Here is a 27,174-nt window from a genome sequence, read left to right as displayed (position 1 = left end):
GACAAAAAACAATGACTGTTCCTGGCTTGCTACCACTAAATGCCCCTGTGCAACACTAGTGTTTGTTTTTGCTCTGTCTGTAATGTTGCTTGTTGTCATTATCTGTGTTCCTGTATGAAGTGAAGTGGAGTGGACAAGAAGCAAAATTTAGGAATTTGTCACACTGAGGCAGAGAAGTGCCTCCGGAATGTTTGAAGTCATAGTTATAAAACATATGCATGATTAAACTGCATTGCTTCACACCAACAGCAGTGACAGAGATAAGAAAATTTTAAGTATCTCGTGTCTCAATACTGCAGCGACAACAACAGAATTAGTTTTCTGAGTTTGATAAGACTTGTCAGCATGTTAGTGAATGCTGCCATACAACAAGGTGGTGGCAGAAAAAAAAAAGGGTGGTGCTATCTATTAGGCAGAAATGAATGTCTGTATGTAGGAGGCTGCAGTCAGTGGTAAATGTGGATGCTATGGGGAGATCAACTGTAGATTCCCCTCTCACATTCACTGGAAGTGTCAGTGACACTGAGGCTGAAGTAGTTAAGCAGTTAAAATATCTTCTTTGTTTAGGGTCAGAAAAAGTCTGAAATATTAAGTTTAAAGGCTAAGTCAGGCTTCTAGCTCCTAAATTTTTTTTTTTTTTTTTTTTTTTTTTTTTGGGGGGGGGGGGGAGTAGTGCGGAAACCCCCACCCTCTTCCATATTTGCCATATGATTACTGACAATCTCTTATCAAGGGTGACATCTGTGATGTAGTAACATAATTCGAACATTCAACAGCTACCACGAGACACAAATTTTAAAATCTGCCTCATAGTGGTTGCCCACAATCAGCAGTAACTGCAAATTATGGCTCATACCTACCCTGAGGAGACTATAATGTAACTGCCTGGATCCCTTTTGAAGGTAACTGGGAGTACTGTGTTGACCTAGACAGTGCATATTTGTATCCATACAATAAATTTTATTTTTGAACTACAGTACAGACTCCTCAACATGTGACGCACAGAGAAGGTGGGGCATAAAATGTGTGGAGGCTGCCATATAGCAATGCTCCTCTCGGGCTCAGTCACACTGACCTTCCTTCTTGTTTTGCTTCCTTTAGAACACAATTATGGTTTTAAGAGAATTTTCAATGGCTTTTTGTCATGACAACACCCGGAGTCACAGTATTGGCTATTCTTCTTTGTATGTGTGGACATCTATGACGTATAATTAATAACTGTAGACACTAGAATTTACGTTTCATGTTAATATCAATTGTAACCAAAGGAATGTGTGTTCATGAAAGAATTTTAGTATTTTCAATTTTATAAAAATTATGCAAATGTTACCCGAGTTACAATTGTTATTAATTTTGCATTGTCGGTAATCTCTTTATTGGCTTGAATTTTGACTAGTTTGTAATTGCGTTTGGCAGAATAGTGTACATTTTTACCTTAATGTAGCCACCAACCCTTTTTATTCTGGTTTATATGCACAAATTTATGTCACTGGGTTGCTGTTCTTCTGCGCATATGTGACACTATTCCCTCAAACAGTGCACAGGAAATGAATTAGAAATATAAACACATGTTAAAAAAAAATTAATGGTTCCATTAAATCTTAAATGCTCAATTCTCTTCCAGAAACTTGTTTCAGGAAATATATTCTCAGTTCCTTCCATTTACCAGATCCATAAACAAGTGTTTTATGTGTATTGCAGAATGTGGTGTAAACTATCAAAATCCATTACAATGTTTCTAGACTGTTGGCAGTGTTCATCTTTTAAAAGTGAAATAGTGTGAAAAAATGTCAGTACAAGCCAGCAAAGCATATACTGTCATCTATAAAAAGGGGAGCTTTATGGACTGGCCCTCTCAAATTTTGTGCATATTTACAGGATTTGAAGGCCAATGCCCAGACACAAATTTCCTAAAGAAGTATGACTTGATTCTCAAAAAACTGAAAAAAATTGCCTTTGAAGATTAGATTTCCCAGCACTGTTCAGTACGAGAGCACGCTGAAAAGTAATTCCGCAGAATTTTTTATTCTGTTTTCAATATTGTTCAAGGTATCACCTTTCACGAATACTACCCGGTTGACTTCCCTGCTTCGCTGACACAAATTGCAACCCTCTGCTTGTAGAAGGCTCCGAATTGTAGCACGTAACATGATGGTGTTTGATGCAACTATGTTGTTGTGTGAGAAACAGCATGCTGTAACAGTGTTTAGAATTTGAAAGAGTATGTCCACTCCTGTAGCACCATCTCCTTTGACATGACATTACCAGAACACCTTTAAAGACTCCACTTTGATAGTGTTGAAGCAGTGCAAGCTGAGGTGGGTTGTACTTCCATCAACAAATTGAAACATTCTACAGTGAAGGTATCAGTAAACTTGTCTGTTGTTGGGTAAAATGTGTTTGTCACCAGGGTGGCTGTTGAGAAGTAAAGATGTAGAATGTTATTAACATTTGTTTCATTTAAAAAGCTTTGGATTTTCCAATAAACACTTTGGAGACAGTACTTCTCAGCTTGCCCCCATACAAAACCTTTGTACTTTATTATCGAGTTCCCCCCCCCCTGCGGGTCCGGGGTAAGAATAGGCCCGAGGTATTCCTGCCTGTCGTAAGAGGCGACTAAAAGGAGTTTCAACCGTTTCGGCCTTCCATGTGATGGTCCCCCTTGGGGTTTGACCTCCATTTTTCAAAATTCTACAGAAGTACGAGCCTTTTGGGAAGGACACCTTACGTGGTGTCTCACTGGTCCTCAGTGCACTAAGACCTTGGCACTCAGCATTGTAACGGCGATGTAACCACACCCGCTATTCCTCAAATTGGGCCTAAACGCCTGATGGGTTGCCCAAGTTACGCCCATAGTGCATCCCCATCTGCACCTACGATCATGATGGACTTTCCATGGCACCTGAAATCCAGCACGGTAGCCAGCCCGTTGTGGTGGGGTCGTCATGTACCCTCTAGGTTGTAGCCCCCTGACAACACAGGGATCGTACTGCCGATACCTGAGCTGCACCCTCCCCACATCAGCCAAGGAGTAGATGCCCGTCTCCTTGGGGCATCAGGACTCCCGGCAACGGTCATCCTGCCAGGTGGCCCTTGCTGAGGCTGGGTGGCGCCCGTGGGGAGAGCCCCTGGTCGGAGTGGGTGGTATCGGGGCGGACGTTTCGCAGATGAAACGTCAACACGTATCAGGTCGCTCTGCGGCCGAGTCTTTCAAACGGAAAGGTACTGTCTCTAGTTCTGGTTCTCCTGCCCTTTCCCCCTTGGCCACTCCCTGGGAGGAGGGACAGGCCCGCCGGCTTGGGGCGAAGTACTTCCCCCGCTATTTGGTCTGTTCTCGAACCCCTGGAGGGACGTTCGCCACCTCCAAGCCCATGTTCTTTGTTCAGCACATAGAGGACATCTTCGGGGAAATCGAGGCTCTCAGTAAGATGCGTTCGGGGTCCGTTCTTATAAAGACCACCTCCGCCACACAGTCGGCGGCGCTCCAGGCGTGCGACCGCCTAGGGGATATCCCAGTGTCCATTGTCCCGCATCTGGCACTAAATAGGACGCAGGGGGTTATTTTTCATTGGGACCTCCTGCTGCAATCTGATAAGGAGCTCAGGGCCAACCTGGAGCGCCGAGGCGTGCATTTCGTCCGGCGAGTCCAGCGCAGCCCCAAATACCGTCGCATCGACACCGGGGCCTTTATCCTCGCCTTCGAGGGGGACGTTCTCCCGGAGAAGGTAAAGGTGATGTGCTACCGGTGCGACATGCGACCTTACGTCCCACCCCCTATGCGCTGTTTTCGGTGTTTGCGCTTTGGGCACATGTCGTCACAGTGTGAGGCTGAGCCCCTTTGTGGCGATTGTGGACGTCCTCTTCGTGAGGAACATACATGCACCCCACCACCTCAGTGCGTTAATTGTCCTGGCATCCACTCACCTAGATCCTCAGACTGCCCCGCATATCAGAAGGAGAAGAAGATACAAGAACTCAAAACTTTGGATCGTCTCTCTTATTCTGAGGCCAGGAAGAAGTATGACCGCCTACATCCCGTGCCGTTGACCACTTCGTTTGCCTCAGTTGTGTCCCCTCCTTCCGCGGTATCCTCTCCCCTATCCTGTCCCTCCTCCGCCTCCTCCCCCCATCCGGGGTCTCTGCCTCCGCCTCCCAAATCCCTCCCTTCCAAATCCTCCTCCCCCGTGGCCCCTGCCCCCTCTGCCCCAGGGGCCACCCTTCCTCCTCCTCCTCCTCCTCCTCCTCCTCCTCCTCCCCCCCTCCTCCTCCTCCGCCCCCCCCCCCACCGCCCCTGAGAAGCGATCCTCTTCTCAGGCGTCCATCGGGGAAACGTTCCGGACCCCAGCTTCCGAGGTCCGGCGTTCGAAAATGAACCCCGCGCGTGAGGACCTTCTTCGGGTCCAGCCCACCACCCCTGTGCCTCCTCGGACTTCCAAAAAGGCCCCCAAGAAGAAGTCTCTATCCCCCTCTCCACCCCGGCGCGTTTCGTCTGACACTCCATCCGTGAGTCGCTGCTCCCAGCCGTCCTCAGTTTCGCCGGGACGCTCTGCTGCCAGGCGCTCAGCTGGCCTCTTGTCGGCAAATGATGCTGCCCCTCCTACACCACCAGGGACAGCGGCCGCAGCTGGCGACGACTCGATGGAACAGGATCCGCCTCCCGCCGGTTGTAGCGTTGTTCCCTCGAAACCTGGCCCTCCGCGGCCGTCGAGGTGACCAGCTCTACCCCCGTCACGTTCCCCCTCTTTTTTGACTAGCGATGGACTTGTTACATTGGAACATAAGAGGTATTCGATCTAATCGGGAGGAATTACAACTGCTCCTCTGCCTGCACTGTCCTTGGTCTACAGGAAACCAAGTTGCGCCCGACTGACTGTATTGCCTTTACCCACTATACCTCGGAGCGGTATGACCTCACCCCTGTGGACGGTATCCCAGCTCATGGTGGGGTCATGTTGCTCGTTCGGGACGATGTCTATTACCATCCCCTCCCATTGACCACCCCACTCCAAGCAATAGCTGTCCGTATTACTCTTTCTGCCTTTACTTTTTCTGTTTGTACCGTCTACACTCCATCGTCATCCGCAGTTAGTCGGTCTGACGTGATGCACCTGATTGTTCAGCTTCCTCCGCCGTTTTTATTGTTTGGCGACTTCAATGCCCATCATCCCCTTTGGGGCTCTCCTGCATCCTGTCAGAGAGGCTCCCTCTTGGCGGATGTCTTCAACCATCTCAATCTTGTCTGCCTCAATACTGGCGCCCCGAGTTTCCTCTCGGACTCTACTCATACCTACTCCCACTTGGACCTCTCGATCTGTTCTACCACTCTTGCCCGTCGGTTCGAGTGGTATGTCCTTTCTGACACCTATTCGAGCGACCACTTTCCCTGTGTCGTTCGTCTCCTGCACCACACCCCATCCCCACGTCCTTCGAGCTGGAACATACCGAAAGCTGACTGGGGACTTTACTCCTCCCTGGCGACCTTTCTGGACCACTATTTTCTCAGTTGTGACAGTCAGGTCGAATACCTCACGGCTGTTATAATCAATGCTGCCGAACGTTCCATTCCTCATACTGCCTCTTCTTCACGTCGCGTTTCCGTCCCCTGGTGGAATGAGGCTTGTCGAGACGCTATCCGCGCTCGACGACGTGCTTTACACACCTTTCGCCGCCATCCTACGTTGGCGAATTGTATTGGATACAAACGACTCAGAGCGCAATGCCGTAGAGTCATCAAAGACAGCAAGAAAGCTTGTTGGGCCTCTTTCACCAACTCCTTTAACAGTTTTACTCCCTCTTCTGTCGTCTGGGGTGGCCTGCGCCGGCTGTCGGGCATTAAGGCCCACTCCTCGGTACCTGGCCTGACTTCAGGTGATGAGATCCTTGTTGATCCTGTGGATATCACCAACGGCTTTGGCCGCTTTTTCGCGGAGGTTTCAAGCTCCGCCCATTACCACCCTGCCTTCCTTCCCAGGAAAGAGGCAGAAGAGGCTCGGTGACCTTCCTTCCACTCGCTGAATCTGGAAAATTATAATGCCCCCTTTACTATGCGGGAACTCGAACGTGCGCTTGCACTGTCCTGGTCCTCTGCTCCGGGGTCAGATGCCATTCACGTTCAGATGCTGGCACACCTTTCTCCGGCAGGCAAAAGCTTCCTTTTTCATACCTACAATCGCATCTGGACCGAAGGTCAAGTCCCCATGCGTTGGCGTGACGCAGTCGTTGTTCCTATACCCAAACCCGGGAAGGATGACACCTTCCTTCTAGTTACCGCCCCGTTTCTCTTACAAGCTGTGTCTGTAAGGTGATGGAGCACATGGTTAACGCTCGGTTAGTTTGGATTCTTGAATCTCGACGGCTACTTACAATGTTCAATGCGGCTTTCGTCGCCGCCGCTCCGCTGTTGACCACCTTGTAACCTTGTCGACATTCATCATGAACAACTTTTTGCGAAACCGCCAAACGGTAGCCGTGTTCTTCGATTTGGAGAAGGCTTATGATACCTGTTGGAGAGGAGGTATCCTCCGCACTATGCACAGGTGGGGTCTACGCGGTCGCCTGCCGCTTTTTATTGATTCCTTTTTAACAGATCGAAAGTGGGTTCCGTATTGTCCGACGTCTTCCTCCAGGAGAACGGAGTGCCTCAGGGCTCCATCTTGAGCGTAGCCCTTTTTGCCATAGCGATCAATCCAATTATGGATTGCGTTCCACCTAATGTCTCGGGCTCTCTTTTTGTCGATGACTTCGCGATCTACTGCAGTGCCCAGAGAACATGCCTCCTGGAGCGCTGCCTTCAGCGTTGTCTAGACAGCCTCTACTCATGGAGTGTGGCAAATGGCTTCCGGTTCTCTGAAGAGAAGACGGTTTGCATCAACTTTTGGCGATATAAAGCGTTCCTTCTGCCATCCTTACATCTCTGTCCCGTTGTTCTCCCATTCGTGGAAGCAACTAAGTTTCTAGGGCTCACACTGGACAGGAAACTTTGTTGGTCTCCGGACGTCTCTTATTTGGCTGCCCGTTGTACACGTTCCCTTAATGTCCTCAGAGTTCTTAGTGGTTCATCTTGGGGAGCGGATCGCACTGTCATGCTTCGCTTGTATCGGTCCATAGTCTGATCAAAGCTGGATTATGGGAGCCTCGTCTACTCGTCTGCTCGGCCATCCCTCTTACGCCGCCTCAACTCCATCCACCATAAGGGGTTATGTCTTGCGACCGGAGCTTTCTACACTAGTCCCGTCGAGAGTCTTTATGCCCAAGCTGCCGAATTACCATTGACCTACCGGCGTGACGTATTGCTTTGTCGGTATGCCTGCCGGCTGTTGTCAATGCCCGACCACCCCTCTTATCAGTCCTTCTTCGCCGATTCTCTCGACAGTCAGTATGGGTTGTATGTGTCTGCCCTGCTGCCTCCTGAAGTCCACTTTCGTCGCCTGCTTCGACAATTGGATTTTGCCCTCCCTACCACCTTCAGAGAGGGTGAGAGCCCGACACCACCTTGGCTCCAGGCTCCGGTTCATGTTTATCTCGACCTCAGCTCGCTCCCGAAGGAGGGTACTCCGGCTGCAGTGTATTGCTCACGGTTTGTCGAACTTCGTGCGCGACTTGCCAGTCACACCTTTATTTATACTGATGGCTCCAAAACTGACGATGGTGTCGGCTGTGCCTTTGTCGTCGGGGCCGTCACCTTTAAATACCGGCTCCTCGACCAGTGTTCCAGCTGTACGGCCTAGCTTTTTGCTCTCCATCAGGCCGTTCAGTATGCCCGCCGCCACCGCCATTCATCGTATGTACTCTGCTCTGATTCACTCAGTGCTCTTCAGAGTCTTGGAGCTCCATATCCGATCCATTCCTTGGTGCAACGCATCCAGCAGTCCCTCCATTCTTTCGCTGGGGGTGGCTCTCCTGTCAGCTTTCTGTGGGTTCCTGGCCATGTAGGAGTGCCTGGGGATGAGGCTGCTGATGCTGCAGCCAAGGCTGCAGTCCTCCTGCCTCGGCCAGCCTCCCATTGTGTCCCGTCATCTGACGTTAGTGGGGTTGTTTGTAAGAGGCTTGTGTCCTTGTGGTGGGATACTTGGTCCTCACTTCAAGGAAACAAGCTCCGGGCAGTAAAACTGTTCCCAACTGCTTGGACAACCTCCTCCCGACCATCTCGGCGAGAAGAGTTCCTCCTGACCAGGTTGCGGATTGGGCATTGCCGGTTTAGCCACCGCTACCAGCTCCTGGTGACCCAGCCCCGCAGTGCCCTTGTGGTCATGCATTAACAGTGCACCATGTTTTATTGTCGTGTCTCCGTTTTAGTCAATCTCATGTTGTCCTGTCTCTGCCATCTACTTTACAGGATAGTTTAGCGGATGACGCTCGAGCAGCTGCTCGTGTTCTTCGTTTCATTACTTTGACTGGATTGTCCAAAGACATCTAACTCTTTCACTTATTTTATCTGCATCTTTATAAGAACTTTCTGGTGTCGTCGTCGACCCCCCCCCCCCCCTCGCCTTTGAGTTTTACTAGATTCTATGTGCTCTAACAATTGTGACTGGGTGCTAATGACCTCAGTAGTTGAGTGCCCTTAAACCCCAAACAAAACAAAAACAAAACAAAACAAAAAATATTATCGAGTTCATCAATAGCTCAGCATGTAAAATTATCTGCTTGTAATCATAAAGCCTCTGATTTGAATCTTGTTAGTGGTGAAATGTTTTAAATTTGGTATTTGTTAATAGACGGAAATGTTGATTTACAAATATTAAACCATAATTTTTTGAAATTACATTTTTTACTTTTTTTACTGTTTGTATGAAAAAGGGAGTATTCACAGTAAATTAAAATTTGGTACAAAAATACGAAACATTAAATAGAAAGCTAAATGCTTTTTATATTTCCGGAGATCATTGATGTATTGTTATTGATGTAAAGTTATTTAAATCAATAACTTTTTCATTTAACAAAAACATGTTTTGCGTGTCTGTATCAAATTTTAATTTATTTTCATACACCCATTATGATTTAGTATTTGTTGATTAACATTCCCATTTTATAATGCATATGAAATTAAGCATAGTAAAAAAAGTATGCAACTAGCCAGCCTCAGACCAGTGACTTTGCTTACAATCAAATTAAGCTATACATTGAGCTACTGATGAATTCTCTCTCTCTCTCTCTCTCTCTCTCTCTCTCTCTCTCTCTCTGTGTGTGTGTGTGTGTGTGTGTGTGTGTGTGTGTGTGTGTGTGTGTGTGTGTGTGTGTGTCCTGCTTTAGGAAATTTATATCTGGACGCTAGCTAACCTTCATTTACTATTAGTATGAAGAAAATCGGAGTGAACCAGTTCGTAAGGTACCCTTGTAAGTAGAAACTGATTTGGGCAAAGCAAAAGAAAATGACACGATTAAATTAGGTTGAGGGATGCTGCTGCTGCCGCTGCTGTTGCTGCTGCCTGAGCTGGAGTTAGGAGTGCATGTGTGAAAAATATTTGCAGAGTGGTTTCTAAAACTGTGGTAGAAATTTTTACTCTGTTTTCACATTGTTTTATGTATTTTAAGGATTGAGAATAAGAAAAGACTTTTATGTTGGGTTTTGTAGGAGGTGGTGGAATTTGTTCGAATGCGAGTGGGCACTGGAATGGAACCGGAAGACATCTGCCAAGACCTGATGATGCGCTGCCTTGCTCCTGACTGCCAGATGGGTGGCCTAGGGTGTGACAACATGACAGTTGTCATTGTCTGCTTTCTGCACGAAATGCCTTACTCCCGCCTTTGTGATCACTGTGCTAAGCCGGTGCCTTTGACAGAGACTGGACTCCTTCAGTGATGATTTATTCCTGCCTCGTATTGTGCTTAAATGGGTATGGATTAAACAGTGAAGTTCCTTGAATAAGTGTACAACTGTTTGAACGTCAGGGTGATGCTTAAAGCACTTGAACTGTCTAGATGAGTCTTATGCAATTCAGTGCTTTGTGGGGATCAATAACTGTGCCTATTAAATCTGGTATGTGTAATATTGATATTTAACATCTATGCAGATTTTTTTTTAATTCTCCTGATGTTTTTGTTTGGAGAGAATGAAGAATCATTGAAACTTTCATATGAAATGAGCTAAGTTGTAATAGTACCCAGCACATAGTGTTATGTGTAATGCTTTCTAGTCAGTCCTTCAGTTGTAAAACCAAGCCCTACAATAATTTCGTATTGTCAGTGTTTGTGCAGTGACAACAGCTACTGTTCTATTGACCTTGAGGCAAATGAAATAATGGAAGTTACTGGACCATGTTTTCTTGTCTGCAGCCATAACAAGCTGCACATTATTATCAACAGCAGAACTGTGCCATAGTAGGAGGAAGTGTAAAGGATATAAATTTATAATTGGCTATAATGTGTGAAAATTAAATTGTTATAATGGTGTAAGTAAAATCATTGATTACTAGTTAAATATGCTGTTTATTGTTAAATTATATGGTTAAGTTGGAACTTTTTAGATATGTTTAGCATCCAATTAGAATTTTTACAATAGTTCTCTGAAAAATTAAGTAGTGAAGCTGCCTATTTAACTAAGGAGAAGTTTATTTGGCTAACACTTTCACCGCAATGCAATCAATATTTCCTTCCTCCTTTTGAAATTATCTTAGTTATCATCATTGTTAGTCCCGATAAAGTACACCAATATAACATACTATGAATATTTAACACAGCAGTAATTTTGAAAGAAGTAGAAGGTTTCAGTTCCTATGTATATGGAAGATCCATTTCATCTACCTGTCCTTTATCAGAGGTCTCAGTTCTTCAGAGTTATTGGAGCCTGAGGAGAGTTTGGAACAGAAATAGAGAGAAGTAATGTTTAGTTAAAGCTTTGGAAGGCTCAGATTGAAGAGCATTGCTCTCAAAAGCTAGGCGTCGAAGATTGAGAACTGGTGCAGTACACAATTTTGCTGTGGCTATTCATTCCATTGTAATTCGGAGTTACATTTCTTGAAGAAGGTTCATCACTGTTTAATCTCTCTTCTGGTTTCAAGTATTTATTCAGGTAAACTAGTTAAACACAATCATCCTTCATTTCAGAAAGTTTTCCTGCAGTGAACTGAGCTCTCGCATTTTGGATGGGTGTGAAATCAGATGGTTCTGTGATTTCATCCTCTCTTTGTAGAGATGACTGCTCTAAGAGTCGTACCTAGTGATCTGTGAGCAATGAAATTATCAGAAAATATTGAGAAATGTACGTGTACTCTCTCTCTCTCTCTCTCTCTCTCTCTCTCTCTCTCTCTCTCTCTCTCTCTCCCCCTCCCTCCTTACTACACATGGATTATTGTCAGTGTAGTACTTCTCCTCTCCTGTTGTTTTATGTTGAATAATGCAACCATTTTCACACTAATAGTTTCACTTTGTAACCTTCTCTGGTATTTGGCTTGTGGTTTCTCTTCCACATCTGTAATACTGTGAAGTTGTTCACAGACTGAAGCACTTCAAAATTTAGTCACGTATGTGTCACATTTTATCGCAGACAAAGAAAACTGGTAGTTTATTATAACACTGTGAAAAAAGAATTGTTTCATTACTGATTTGGTTCTTTTCAGAATCAGTATATGAAACTATTTATTCATAGGCCTGCCACGAGAGAAATTAATAAACAGTTGTGATAGTATATGCAGATTCTCATAAAATGGCATCTGCTGACAGGTTACCAAAGATAATTTTTCATTTGTTGCTCTAACTATATACCTACGACAGTACAAGTTACCAACTCATAATTTGAAATAGTTTTATTATGTTCTGTCAGCAAATAAAATAGTTTTATTCTTGTGGAAGAGTACTGAGTGTTAAATGTAATTTTCTATGGAGAAGTGGCTACTAATTAATTGGAATTACTGTCAACTGATAGTTGTACAAAATATTTTCTTATTTTCAAATTCAGAGGTTTGTAGCAGCAGAAATATCTATTTTAGAACTTAGAATATGGCTATTAAAAGTAGTATTGAACATTCATTTGAGTGTTAATATCTTTCTGTTAAAATTGACCAATTAAACCTATAGGGCAAACTTATTTAGATTGGTAACAGTGATGTCCACAAAAGACTTAATTTTGGGCACAAGTCCTACCGCAGCACATACTTTATTTAGCCAGGAAATATCAGAACAGCATTTTCTCCTCTGGAGGGTGTAATATTCATTATAGAAACAGTTATGATACCTCTTTAAATCAAGAAAATTTGATAAATCAAATGTAAGTTTGAAATTTAGCCATTACCAATTATTTGCAAATAAAGTACCTGGCAGCCATTTAGACACAGTTTGTTCAAAGGTGTGGTTAGAAAGTGAATTCAACTATCATTGTCTTAACATAAGAAGGCATATTGATGGGTGAAGTCTATTATTTGGAGCACAAAATTTTGTATTAATGAAAAGGCCTCTTCAGTTGCTCTGTATAACTTCATTTAGTCCTCTACACGGTCTATTAGAAAAGACTCCAACCTTTGGCTGGGGACTTACTTGCCTGGAGTGCTGGACACCTAATCACCCTCAAAGTAGTTCGCTTGGGACTCCACCCACTTCTCCCAGCTGTCATTGTTGGAAGCATGCTGAGAAAGTGTCTTTCGGAATGGAGTTAAGCTTGGCTGTCGTTGCTGTCATAATGTCATCTCTTACCTGAAATAGTATTCCTTTCAATAGCCCCTTGAGTCTGGGGAACAGTCAGAAGTCGCAGGGGCCATATCAGGAGAATAAGGAGCCTTTTGAAGTACAGGAATCTGTTTTTTTGTCAAAATGTCTGAATCAAGTATGAGGAATGTGATGGAGGCTCAATTTCCTGTTGACAGCAAATCCAGTCTCTTGTGCCGCACAGCATCATGTAGGTGCTGGAGGTCACTCGTGCAGTACTCTTTGGAGATTATTTGACCTTGTGGTGCATACTCCTGGTGTATTACACTGCAGAAGTCGAAGAAAGCAGTCAGCATCACTTTGACATTTGCTGTGCACTTGTCGTGCCTTCTTTGGTCTTGGTGAGGTATGCTTCCACTGTGACGACTGGGATTTGGTTTCCAGTTCGTACCTGTACATTTAAGACTCGTCACTAATGATTATGGTGTTCACGAAGTCATGGTCAGTTTGTGGAGTCCAGCAGTCCTGTGAGACTCCAGCATGAAGTTGGTTTCACTCCAACGTCAGCAGCTTTGGCACGAATTTCGCTGACGCTCTGTTCATGGCCAAATCTGTGGTCACAACAGAATGTGCCAAAAACTGACGATTCTTACCTCTCGCACAGTTCCTGTGATAGTCACACAACAGTCCCACACCACCACAGCATTCACTTTGGCAATGACCTGGTTATTTCAGCATGTTGATGACCAAACAGTGTGTGGCTCACACTACACCGATGTGTAGCCATCCTTAAACTGGTTGTACCAATCCTTAATCTGTACGATGCCCAGAGCATCATCACTGAAAGCAGTGTGAATCTTCCGAATAATTTCCACCTGGCTGTTGCCCAGTTGGTAGCAAAATGAATGCAGTAGTGCTGCTCCAGTCATTCCATCATTTCCCTTGCAGTGAAAAATTGATGCAAGCACTACATAGTACCTCACTCAACTGCTGCTCACCAGCTATTTTCACTACCGACAGGCGGGAAAAAATTCCCACATGTGCACGAAAGTTCAAGATTGGCTCATGCAAGTGTGCTGCATCCATCAAATGTTTTACATTAAATATTTGTACATGCAAACATTTAACATATCACATATACGCAAATCACTGCCATGATTGTGCTTCAGAGTGTGTAGTAACCTATAATAAAGCATCTCACCAGGTTTTATCTAGCTGCCACAGGTAGTTTTTCAGATGTAGGAACATTAACTGAAAAGTCATTTTGAGAAAATAGAGTTCAAAGTTGAAAATGATAAAAACTCGCTGATGTTTTTAAATGAATGGTGGGAGAGGGGAGGATCAGTCTTCGGAATGGGTAGTAGTCAAACTCTGGATGTTTGGATTTTTAATCTGATCCTTAACCTGCCAAGCACCAAACTAAACTTCTGCAACTTATGTAACAAAACAGTTAAGCAACTGTCAGTTTTGTGGTTGCATTGGGCAGCATGGTGCACTGTAAAGTATGACCATACAAAAGTGTCTTTGTCTTTCCAGAATTAGTGGATTTGCTCACCTACAGTTTAACTAGCAATGTGAAAGAAATTTTCCGTTGGCTTTCTCATGTAGAGACAAAGATGTCAAGCTGGTAAAGTCCTAGCGCATATTGAGGATTCACCACCTTTGTTTTCATTATTTACCAGTGAGCCACCAAGTTTCATATATGATATTAATAAATACAACTTTTTGTATTTGTGGCTGCATTTTGTATTGTGTTTGACAGAAACCAGTTCAATTATAATATGGAGAACTTGACTAGATTAAAGGTTAAATTAAAGGAGCATCAAACATCTGTCTGTCTGTCTCTCGTGTGTGTGTGTGTGTGTGTGTGTGTGTGTGTGTGTGTGTGTGTGTGTGTGTGTGTGTGTGTGTGTGTCAGTGATGGGGGGGGGGGGGGGGGAGAGAGAGAGAGCAGAGGTATTTTTCAGCTGTCATTGTAGAAAACAATTCTTTCAGGGGGCACCATGCAGTGAATGGCTCTTCAAATTACTGAGTGGGAGGTGCCTGCTGGAAAACAACTATTGGAAGCTTATGAAGAGAGATAAATTGACATGAAATATGTCTAGAACTGACTGTTTGTTTAATTGTGGAGTCTGTGTTGTGTGTAATGTGATAAAAAAAATCTGTAAGAGATGATTGTCTTTATGTGCTCTATGATTGAGATTACAGTTTACAAAACTTATTTCTAGGCAGGCACAATTTAGTGATTATCATAATACACTATGTAAATCTCAGCACAGTATAATATAGTATCACATACCAGAACCTGTCACATAGAAGCCAGCCTTCTCAACTCAAAGGAAAGAACATTATACCTACAGGTTTTGAGTTTGTCTTCCTGTTCATTGTGAATTATACACAACCATCACAGTTACATGTGCTTCGTCATCATCCCCCCCCCCCCTCTCTCTCTCTCTCTCTCTCTCTCTCTCTCTCTCTCTCTCTCTCTCTCTTCTTCTCCTTGCCTGTCTGATACATTATTACAAGGGTGGTTTGAAAATTTCTTGGAACGGAATAGGGAAAAAGTACTTACATCACTGAAACTTTTTATATTTTTCAATGTAGTCTTCTTGTAGATTAATGCACTTGGTCCAACAATGTTCCAGTGCCTTAATCCCATCTCAAAAATGATTTTCCTGCAGGCCTGCAAAATAGTTGATAACTCCAGCTATCAATTTTTCCTTTGAAGTGAATCTTCGTCCACCAAGCAAATTTTCAGTTTTGGGATGAGATGGAAGTCTGATGGAGCCACATTAGGTGAATAAGGTGGGTGTGGCAACAATTCGTACCTTAGTTTGTGTAATTTTGCATGGCGACGGCATGTGTGTGGGTGCGCATTGTCTTGATGGAAGATGACTTTCTTCCTTGCTGAACCTGGCCTTTTTTCATGTAATTTTTGTTGCAATTTGTCCAAGAGGTTAGCATAGTATTCTCCGGTAATTGTTTGCCCAGTGGGGAGATAATCTACAAACAGAATCTCCTTTGCATCCCAGAACACTGATGCCTTGTCATTACCCACCGAACGAATTGTCTTTGCTTTCTTTGGTGGCAGAGAATCAGCATGTTTCCACTGCTTTGACTGTTTTGTCTCTGGGGTATAATAATGCACCCAGGTTTCATCTGTGGTCACAAACTGGTGCAAAAATCTTGTTCGTTTCTCCTAAAACGGGCCTAACATTGTTCTGTTACGTCTATTCTCATGAGTTTTTGATGCAGCATCTAGTTATGGCACCCATCTGCAGATAATTTTTTTGTTTCTAATTCTTCAGTTAAAATGTAATATACCCTTTCAGATGACATCTGGCAAGTGTGAGCAGTTTCACGCACTTTCAATCGGCGATCCTCCATGGCCATTTTGTGCACTTTTGCATTGATTTCTGAAGTAGTGGCACATCTTGGCTGACCACTGCGTGGATCATCATCTAAACTCTCCCGACCAAATTTAAATTCATTTGTCCCCAGTGTATTCTGGAAATCACCATGAATGTCCTTCGCTTTCGTACCTTTCTTGACGAAATACTTAAATCACTGCTCAAATCTCAATATTTTTATTTATTTATTTTCCATCTTCACAAATCGCTACTCGGGAACAACAACAGAGCCACATCACTGCCACAGCTCTTTTTAAAGAGCACTGATGTGGCACGTGTTTAATATCACGTGAACAACTCGTTGCGCTAGCACTGACCCCTTGTGGTGATTTTGAGAACTTTTCAAAACACCTTTGTATTTTCTTTTTGAACCACTTGAATTTTGCTTTTTGATTTAAAATGATAGCTGGCTGTAAACTTCCTTTCTCCAATTTTTGTCACTTGGGATCCTCCATATTGTGAATCTGACATTAGTTTGATTCTGTACTATGGTGCCTGTGTGACTAAATAAGACAGATGGTGTTACTGCTTTCACGTGTCTCTCTTACTGTAGTTACCTGAAAAATGTAATTAAATGTGCGGGCTGGAGGAAGACAGCAAGATAGGTCTCAAGCATAGGGAAGCAAAGATTTTTGTGCACACAGTTATGTTACAACAGTGTATTGTATTGTATGTTAACCAGGAGCATAGAAACAACAGAAAGGCTCTGTCCCCGCCACAGCCGCAGTTGTCCACAACCCACGACAACTACTGCAGTTTCACTTCATCCCTCCTCCGCCCCACACCAAACCACTCTTTCAGGGTTATTGTGCGGTTCGGCCACAGTTGAACCACCCCCCCCCCGCCCCCCCTCTCCACAGGGAACCTCTCACACCAGACGAGTGTGGAAACCCTTTGTTTACGTGGTAAAGTAATGGTGGTGAACACATACGTGGAGAACTTGTTTGCGCAGCAATCTCCGACACGGTGTAGCTGAGGCGGAATAAGGGGAACCAGCCCGCATTTGCCAAGGCAGATGGAAAACCATCCACAGACTGGCCGGCTCACCGGACCTCGACACAAGTCTTCAGTGCGGATTCGTGCCGGGGACCAGGCACTCCTTCCCAATTTGGAAAGCCGTGCATTAGACCACACGGCTAACCGGGTGGGCTTACAACAGTGTACCTGATGCTGTGTTACAAAGTCTGATTTTTGTTGGCCAGCTGTTGGTTGTGGATGCCCATTGTATGAATGAGAACTTAATTGTGCTGGCATCACTAATATGACTCGCACAGCCCAATGCTTGGACATTACAATCTTAAGACTAAATTGTTTATATTGCCACAAAATTATACGTTTATATTGTGTGGTATGGAGATTAATTAGTTGTTTGAAACTTAATATTTTATAACTAAGAAGTTTCTTCAAAAATAAAAGCTGTGTTTACAGTGTATATTTATTGAATATTTATATAATTACTGACTTCACAGCATCTTTTTAGTGATAAGTAATCGAACTAGGGCCCATTTTGTGTGTGTGTGTGTGTGTGTGTGTGTGTGTGTGTGTGTGTGTGTGTGTGTGTGTGTGTGTGTGTGTGTGTGAGAGAGAGAGAGAGAGAGAGAGAGAGAGAGAGAGAACTCTGATAATCTCAACATGTTGGGCAAAAGTTGTTTTTAAACCATCATCTGGAATTCAGTAACAAATTAGCTGCTGTAACAGCTTTAGCCTCATCTGATGAAGATGTGCAGACAGTTGAGAATGTCCTCTCTTGAAATTCAGAGCAACAGTAAATTGTGTTTAAAAAGGCTATTTTAATAAGAAAGTTAATCAGGTACAAATGTTAGTAAGTCGCAAAGTGGCATCTGCTGATTGGTGGCTTCAATCCTGGTGAATTGCACAGTCCAGTAGGTTCAGGTGAACAGAATGCGTAAATATGGATTACATTCATTTGTCACACTTGAAAGAAAATAAAAAATCGCAGTTCTACTCATGCTGAGAAAACAGATTTGCACGTTACTGTCAAAGAGTTGGTCCATTATAAAAAAAAATATGAAGCAGAACTTTTTCTCTCTGAGAGAATGGTTAAAACTGCTAGAAAGTGAAAAGGGTGTGCTATCTGCATCTGGCAAAAAGCAGAATGTACTTTTTGATCGAATGAAGACTTGTGTGCTTGAATTTTGATGATGAGTTCAGTAGTCTGCACCCCAGTATGAAGGATTGTGTTTGTTCAGAATTGATGAAACAAACAAAAAGACAGTTGTTAAGCAATTTGAAAGAAGTTTGCAGTACAGAATCAACAGTTTATATGCTGCACCTTTGTGATAGTTGCCCTGGAAGAAAAGCACTTGTATCATGCTTTACTGACCTGTGCAGGGGCATTGACCTTGGAGAAACGAGTTACAAAAAGTGGATCCAAACAGGTCGTGCATCACTTGAAACTAAGCAATTCCTGGAAGAGATGGCATCAAAAACTCTCTGACCTGGCTGTTTACCACTTTTTTGTCAACAAATAAAACTCATTAGTTTAAAACTGTCCAGCAAATCTTAAGCCTAGTGAAGTTATTGCACCCTGTGATTTTGCAAAGAATTATTTCTTTGTTGTCCAGGGCACTGTCCGAAGTTTCCTTTGATAAATGGTAGAAAATTACCAAGTACAGTGCAAAAGATTTTTGTGTAACTAATGAGAGCCTAAGACATGATACAGATGCAGTTCATTTCATCTTTCAAAAGTTTTGAATTTACTCCAACAAAATGTGACAAATCTGCAGCAAATCATGTACTGCAATGAGGAGTCAACATATACATCTACATCTTACTCAGCAAGCCACCTAATGGTGTGCGGTGGAGGGTACTTTCGGTATCACAATCTGATCCCTCCAACCCTGTTCCACTCGCGAATAGTACATGGGAAGGATGTTTGTCAGTACGCCTCTGTATAGGCTCGAATTTTCTCATTGTGTTCAATACACAAGATGTATGTGGGGGGAAGTAATATGTTGTCTGACTACTCCTGAAAAGTGCTGTCCCAAAATTTCAATAGTAAATCTCTCCATGATGCACAATGTCTCTCTCATAACGTCTGCCATTGGAGTTTGTTTAGCATCTCCGTAACGCTCTCTTGCCAGCTAAACGATCCCATGACGAAACGCACCGCTCTTTGTTTGATCTTCTCTATCACCTGTACCTGATAGGGATCCCAGATAGATGAACAATACTCAATAATCAGGCAAACAAGTGCCTTATAAGCCACTGCTTTTGTGGACGAGTCAAGTTTCCTTAAGGTTCTTCCGATGAATCTGAGTCTTGTCTGCTTTTCCCACTATCTGTTTTATGTGGTGATTCCACTTAAGGTCGCTCTGGATAATTACGCCTAGATATTTTATGGCAGATGCTGTCTCCAGCTGTTTGTCATCAATAGTGTAGCTGTACAGTAGTGGATTTCTTTTCCTGTTTATGCACAGTATGTTACATTTATCCACGTTCAGGGTCAACTGCCAAAGCCTGCACCATTCTGTTTGTGGAATCTATGTGGATTTTTATAGAAGAGCTGTTCATTTTCCAAGAACGTCAAAATTCTTGAGCACAAAATATGTTCCATAATTCGACAACAGATTGACGTCAACAAAATAGGTCTATAATGGTGTGGATCTGTCTTATGGCCTTTCTTGAAAATGGGAATGACCTGTGCTTTTTTCCAGTCATTAGGTACTTTTTGTTGCTCAAGCAATCTACGATAAATTACTGCTAGAAGGGGAGCAAGTTCTTTACATAATCTGAATCTTATAGGTATCTCATCTGGTCCTGAAACCTTTCCATTGCTAAGTGATTGTAGCTGCTTTTCAATTCCATGATCAGTTATCTCAGTATCTGCCATTTCGACATTTGCACAATGATTGAAAGGAGGGACAGTGCTAGGATCTTTCATGGTGGAACAACTTCGGAAGACCGAATTCAGTATTTTGGCCTTCTCTGTTATCTTCTGTTTCGGTGCCAGTGTGGTCGCTGAGAGAATGAATAGATGATTTTGACCCACTTACTGATTTTACGTATGACCAAAATGTCTTACGGGTTTTACTCATGTCAATTGACAACGTCTTACTTCAGAAATCATTGAACGCTTCTCTCATTGCTCTCCTTACTCTCATTTTTGCTTCGTTCAGCTTTTGTTTGTCAGCTAGGTTTTTACTTATCTTGAATCTGAGATGAAGTGCTCTTTGTTTATGTAGTGCTTTTCTAACATAGTTATTAAACCATGATGGATCTTTCCCATCCCTTAAAACCTTACTTGGAACATACTTGTCTAGGCCATATTGAATGAATGATGCCTTTGAATTTTTTCCATTTGTTCTCCATATCTTTTCCTTGTAGGATCCGTCGTCATAGATGCTGTCACAGCCTTATGATCACTGATGTCTTCCTCTACGTTACAGGGACATTGTACGTGAAATTTTTTGAAATTTGACATTTTCTGTTTTCTACTCCATAATGTACTTTGTACTTTCCTGAACATTTTGATATGTAACACATTAAAATCAGACAATTATGAGACCTTCAAATAATATTTTGAATGTTTACGTGTGTCTGTCAAATTTTGCGGTGACGCATATACTGCCACAGCTGTGCAGTCGTATCTTGGGAACTACACAGTCTAAAGGCTATGAATTGCTTTGTTTTGTGCATACTGCTACGTCTCAGAAGTTGGCATTACAAATAAACAAGTCAATCATTTGCTTCTGATACTAGTTTTCGTTGAAAGTAGAGTGATTATCGGCTATTTTTGTAGTAACCTAACTTCTATTGCTTTTTATATGAAAATAAAACAACTAAGCGTAAAAATAACTTCAAGAAATGCAAATTTGTGGATGACAGATGTGAGACCTGCATTTTCACATGAAAACAGTGTGCTAGCAGTGAAGGAAACCACGATAATGTTTCTGAAGTGACCATGCCCCCTAGTGCATCGAAAAGGAAAGTAAGTTTAGAAACGAGTGACAGTGCTAAAAGTAATGATATTATGGACGACGACGTCATTGATCTGCAGATTCTTGCACAAGTTCTTTCTGAAACTGTCTCTTGCTGTCTTTGTGGTGGTGAAGTTAAACTTAGAGGATATTGGAGCTAGAATAGGTGTTGTGTCTAAATTAATTATTAAATGTCAGAAGTGCAAGAACAAAAAAACATTTCAAGAACAAAAAAGCATTTCATACTTCACAAAGTTTTCAGCTAATGAATTCTATGAAACTAATGTGAGATTGTTCTATGGCCTTAGATGCATTGGTAAAGGTGCAAGGGCTGGTAATGTTCTCTGCACTTTGTTGAATTTGCCAAAACCACTTTCTAGGTATACGGAATATGTAACAGCAATTGGGGACTCTGTAAACGCTGTGGCTGAAGACTCAGTGGTTGCTGCTGCATCAGAAGCTGTCGCACAAAATAAGGATGACACAGACACCAGCATTTCTGTGGATGGGCCCTGGCAAAAGTGTGGGTTTCATTCTAAAAATGGTTTTACATCTGCAATAAATATTGACACTGGAAAAGTTTTGGATTTTGAAGTTCTCAGTAAATACTGCCAAGGTTGTACAGTGAACCAGAACAACAGATTACTTCATAAGCAGCAGTGTATAAAAAATTATTATGGCACAAGTGGAGGAAGGGAGGTAAAAGGAGCAGTTAACATTTTCCAGCATTTGCAGGAGGAGAGAGGTGTCAGATATGTGAATTACTTAGGTGATGGAGACAGCAAGGCTTTCATAGCAGTACAAAACAGTAAGCTATTTGATGTTCCTATACTAAAACTTGAGTGTGTAGGACATGTCAAGAAAAGGATGGGAACACATCAGCATAACTTAAAAACCAAGCTGGGTAACACAAAAATGTGTGATGGCAAGACAATAAAATGTGCTGGAAGACTAACAAAGTAATTGATGAATTGTTTCAAATGAAAAACAGCCCACACTTGCACTAATTATGTATATACTAAATCTTGATGATGGTTTCAACTATAATAATGTTAATAAATTAATAATATTAATAAATTAAGGATAATTGCAGAATGTGGTACCACACAACATGGCACTATACAAAACTAGCACTAATAGCATAGTAACATAGGGAACACACACGACACAGATCTGCAAGTCCACGGTATTGGTGATAAGTTGAGAAAACCGTCCTGAAACATGTGCTACAAAACACCACTGTTTCCTATGCATGTACCCCGACATCAGTATGGGATATGATCACTGTGCACACGTACACAGGCCGCACAGTGGGTTGGCATTCTCTGGATTAGATGGTCGAGCAGCTGTTGGGGTATAGCCTCCCATTCTTGCACCAGTGCCTATTGGAGCTCCTGAAGTGTCGTAGGGGTTTGAAGACGTGCAGCAATACGTCGACAGAGAGCATCCCATATGTGCTTGATGGGGTTTAGGTCTGGAGAACAGGCAGGCCACTCCATTCGCCTGATATCTTCTGTTTCAAGGTACTTCTCCACGATGGCAGGTCGGTGGGGCTGTGTGTTATCATTGATCAGGAGGAAGGTGGGACCCACCGAACCCCTGGAAGGTTGACATACTGGTGCAAAATGACATCCTGATACACCTGACCTGTTACAGTTCCTCTGTCGAAGATATGCAGGGGTGTACGTGCACCAATTATAATCCCACCCCACACCATCAAACCACGACCTCCATACAGGTCCCTTTCAAGGACATTAAGGGGTTGGTATTTGGTTCCTGCTTCACGCCAGATGAAAAGACGGCGAAAAACACTGTTAAGACTACACCTGGATTCGTCCGTGAACATAACCTGGGACCACTGTTCCAATGACAATGTACTGAGTTCTTGAAACTAGGCTTTACGGGCTCTCCTGTGACCAGGGGTCAGTGGAATGCACCTTGCAGGTCTCCAGGCGCATAAACCATGTCTGTTCAGTCATCTGTAGACTGTGTGTCTGGAGATAACTGTTCCAGTGGCTGCAGTAAGGTCCCGAGCAAGGCTACCTGCAGTACTCCGTGGCCGTCTGCGGGCACTGATGGTGAGATATCGGTCTTCTTTTGGTGTTGTACACTGTGGACGTCCCGTACTGTAGCGCATGGACATGTTTCCTGTCTGCTGGAATCTTTACCCTAATCTTGAGATCACACTTTGTGGCACACAGAGGGCCCGTGCTATGACCTGCTGTGTTTGACCATCCTCCAGTCGCCCTAGTATTCTACCCCTCATAATGTCATCAATATATGTTCTTTGCGCCATTTTCAACACCCAGTCACCATTAGCATGTCTGAAAACGTCTGCACACTTACTCGCTGCACCGTATTCTGACATGCACCAACACACCTCTGCGTATGTGGACTGCTGCCAGCGCCACCGTGTGACGAGTGCAGGTCCAATGCAACGAATGGTCATAAACTGAGGTAATTTAAACCCGCAAACCCCTCACCAGAGCATTGTTTCACCATGTATCAGCATTATCCTTAATTTATGAGCACGAGTGTAGCTATCGACTAGGTTCCTGATGAACGGTGCGTTGTAGCTCAATGTGTGTAGCGCCACCAATGGCACGCGGGATGTAGCACATTTGATGACCGTACGCCTAGTATAACAGATGTAGTGGCAGAAGACATACGGTGCCATATGTAGTTTTACTTATGATCGAAACAGGCTTATGTCTGTTGAAGTTATTTTATTTTATTGATCGTGAAGCAGCCTCTGGGCTAAGACGTTTTTCGTTTTTAAAAGCTTATGTAAGTAATATGTTGTCACATATGTAGTCTAAATGTTATTTTGATCATTTTTGGGACTTCTGAAGAAGGCTATATTATTATAGTTGAAACCATGGTCAAGATTTAGTATGAACTTAATTAGTGCAACTGTGGGCTGTTTTTCATTCGAAACAATTTCGTAATGGTTGCTGGTGTTGCTGCCATGATGAAAATAATTGATGAATTACAGGAATATTGTGGGAAGGCCATTGGAGATAACTAACAATTTGGAGATGATGAAAAGAGCTGTGTGGAGCAGTTCCATGGAATATCAGCTGATGAAAAGCCATGTCATGCTTTGTGTCCACCTCCACCAAACACTTCGTGTAATTATAGGTTAGCTGAATTTTCTGGCACCTTGCATGAATTTATACATAAACATTCCCTTCCTTTGGCAGTAATGGAGGCAATCAAACTACAGAGATTTGGCAAACCCTGAGCTACTAAAGAAGTGTTTACATGGGAAGACTGAGTCCTTCACTAAAGTTGTGTGGTGCCGCGTGCCTAAAGACACGTTTCTTGGCCTTATGACTCTAAAGTTAGCAGTGTCTGATGCTGTAATAATTTTTAATGGGGGAGTGATGAAAGACATAAGGTTCTGGAGAAGTTACGGGTAAGATTTGGACAGAACACAGCTAAAGGACTGTGGGAACTGCGTGAGCTTCATGTACGTGAAGCAGAGTTAGCTGCTCAGCAAATGACAAAAGAAGCAAGAAAGAAAAGGAGGCAGCTGGCACTGGGCTGTTGTTACACTTAGGACAACACAGACTATGAGCCAGGGCAATTCTAGTGCATAAAAGATGCAGAAATGTAATTCTGTATAAGAATTTCCAATAAAACAATGCTTTAAACCTCAATATCTCTGAACTACAGTCTTTGCAATAAATGACCTATTTTCTAAAAAAAAAACTACTGATGGTAGAGACATGAAATTTTCACAGCATGCCAAGTGTGAGATTCAACACACATGGAATTTGAATAATTAAAATATCCTGAGTTGTTTCATTTTTATGTTCATTTATTTACAAAATTCTGTCAAAAAATCGAGTGTTTGGAAAAAACGATTACATGCCCCACAATACAATTTTAGTAATAATTCTAGTTCAGTGTATCTAGAAAGGTGCATTCAATAATTACAGAAAACTGTAAGCTGATGTCTTAAAAAGTTTCCAAGATATGTTGTTGTTGTTGTTGTGGTCTTCAGTCCTGAGACTGGTTTGATGCAGCTCTCCATGCTACTCTATCCTGTGCAGGCTCCTTCATCTCCCAGTACCTACTGCAGCCTACATCCTTCTGAATCTGCTTAGTGTATTCATCTCTTGGTCTCCCTCTATGATTTTTACCCTCCACGCTGCCCTGCAATACTAAATTGTTGATGCCTCAGAACATGTCCTACCAACCGATCCCTTCTTCTAGTCAAGTTGTGCCACAAACTCCTCTTCTCCCCGATTCTATTCAGTACCTCCTCATTAGTTATGTGAGCTACCCATCTAATCTTCAGCATTCTTCTGTAGCACCACATTTCGAAAGCTTCTATTCTCTTCTTGTCTAAACTATTTATTGTCCATGTTTCACTTCCATACATGGCTACACTTCATAGAAATACTTTCTTTTCCATTGCAATTCTACATTTTATATGTCTCTACTTCGACCATCATCAGTTATTTTGCTCCTCAAATAACAAAACTCATATACTACTTAAAGTGTCTCATTTCCTAATCGAATTCTCTCAGCATCACCTGAGTTAATTCAATTACATCCCATTATCCTCGTTTTGCTTTTGTTGATGTTCATCTTATATCCTCCCTTCAAGACACCATCCATTCCGTTCAACTGCTCTTCCAAGTCCTTTGCTGTCTCTGACAGAATTACAATGTCATCGGCGAACCTCAAAGTTTTTATTTCTTCTCCATGGATTTTAATACCTACTCCGAATTTTTCTTTTGTTTCCTTTACTGCTTGCTCAATATACAGATTGAATAACATCGGGGAGAGGCTACAACCCTGTCTCGCTCCCTTCCCAACCACTGCTTCTCTTTCATGTCCCTCGACTCTTTAAACTGCAATCTGGTTTCTGCACAAACTGTAAATAGCCTTTCGCTCCCTGTATTTTACCCCTGCCACCTTCAGAATTTGAAAGAGAGTATTCCAGTCAACAATGTCAAAAGCTTTCTCTAAGTCTGCAAATGCTAGAAACGTAGGTTTGCCTCTCCTTAATCTATCTTCTAAGTCATAGGGTCAGTGTCGCCTCAGGTGTTCCAACATTTCTACGGAATCCAAACTGATCTTCCCCGAGGTCGGCTTCTACCAGTTTTTCCATTCATCTGTAAAGAAATTGTGTTAGTATTTTGCAGCTGTGCCTTATCAAACTGACAGTTCGGTAATTTTCACATCTGTCAACACCTGCTTTCTTTGGGATTGGAATTATTATACTCGTCTTGAAATCTGAGGGTATTTCGCCTCTCTCATATATTTTGCTTACCAGATGGTACAGTTTTGTCAAGACTGGCTCTCCCAAAGCTGTCAGTAGTTCTAATGGAATGTTGTCTACTCCCGGGGCCTTGTTTCGACTCAGGTCTTTCAGTGCTCCGTCAAACTCTTCACGCAGTATCGTATCTCCCATTTCACCTTCATCTACATCCTCTTCCATTTCCAAAATATTGTCCTCAAGTACATCGCCCTTGTATAGACCCTCTATATACTCCTTCCACCTTTCTGCTTTCCCTTCTTTGCTTAGAACTGGGTTTCCATCTGAGCTCTTGATATTCATACAAGTAGTTCTCTCTTCTCCAAAAGTCTCTTTAATTTTGCTGTAGGCAGTATCTATCTTACCCCTAGTGAGATAGGCCTCTACATCCTTACATTTGTCCTCTAGCCATCCCTGCTTAGCCATTTTACACTTCCTGTCGATATCATTTTTGAGACGTTTGTATTCCTTTTTGCCTGCTTCACTTACTGCATTTTGTATTTTCTCCTGTCATGAATTAAATTCAGTATCTCTTCTGTTACCCAAGGATTTCCACTAGCACTCGTCGTTTTACCTAATTGATCCTCTGCTGTCTTCACTACTTCATCCCTCAAAGCTACCCATTCTTCTTCTACTGTATTTCTTTCCCCCATTCTTGTCAACTGTTCCCTTACACTCTCCCTGAAACTCTGTACAACCTATGGTTTAGTCAGTTTATCCAGGTCCCATCTCCTTAAATTGCCACCTTTTTGCAGTTACTTCAGTTTTAATCTACAGTTCATAGCCAATAGGTTGTGGTCAGAGTCCACATCTGCCACTGGAAATGTCTTACAACTCAAAACCTGGTTCCTAAATCTCTGTCTTACCATTATATAATCTATCTGATACCTTTTAGTATCTCCAGGATTCTTCCATGTATACAACCTTCTTTTATGATTCTTGAACCAAGTGTTAGCTATGATTAAGTTATGCT

At 42.8% G+C, this 27,174-nt stretch overlaps 1 protein-coding gene across 3 annotated transcripts in view; it reads left to right on the top strand.

The window, feature by feature from the left end:
- The window catches only part of LOC126199024 (probable protein phosphatase 2C T23F11.1), a 62,536-nt gene extending 52,116 nt beyond the window's left edge, over positions 1–10,420 (top strand). For all 3 annotated transcript variants that reach the window (XM_049935722.1, XM_049935721.1, XM_049935723.1), the window contains one exon: positions 9,575–10,420. In XM_049935722.1, coding sequence (XP_049791679.1) covers positions 9,575–9,802 — 228 coding nt within the window. In that variant the 3' untranslated portion in view covers positions 9,803–10,420. The remainder of the gene's footprint in view (positions 1–9,574) is intronic.
- The last annotated feature ends 16,754 nt before the right edge of the window (positions 10,421–27,174 follow it).

The sequence above is a fragment of the Schistocerca nitens genome, chromosome 8 (assembly GCF_023898315.1).
Source record: "Schistocerca nitens isolate TAMUIC-IGC-003100 chromosome 8, iqSchNite1.1, whole genome shotgun sequence".
NCBI lineage: Eukaryota > Metazoa > Arthropoda > Insecta > Orthoptera > Acrididae > Schistocerca > Schistocerca nitens.
Note: the sequence above shows the minus strand (reverse complement) of the source record. Positions and strands in the feature narration are given on the sequence as shown.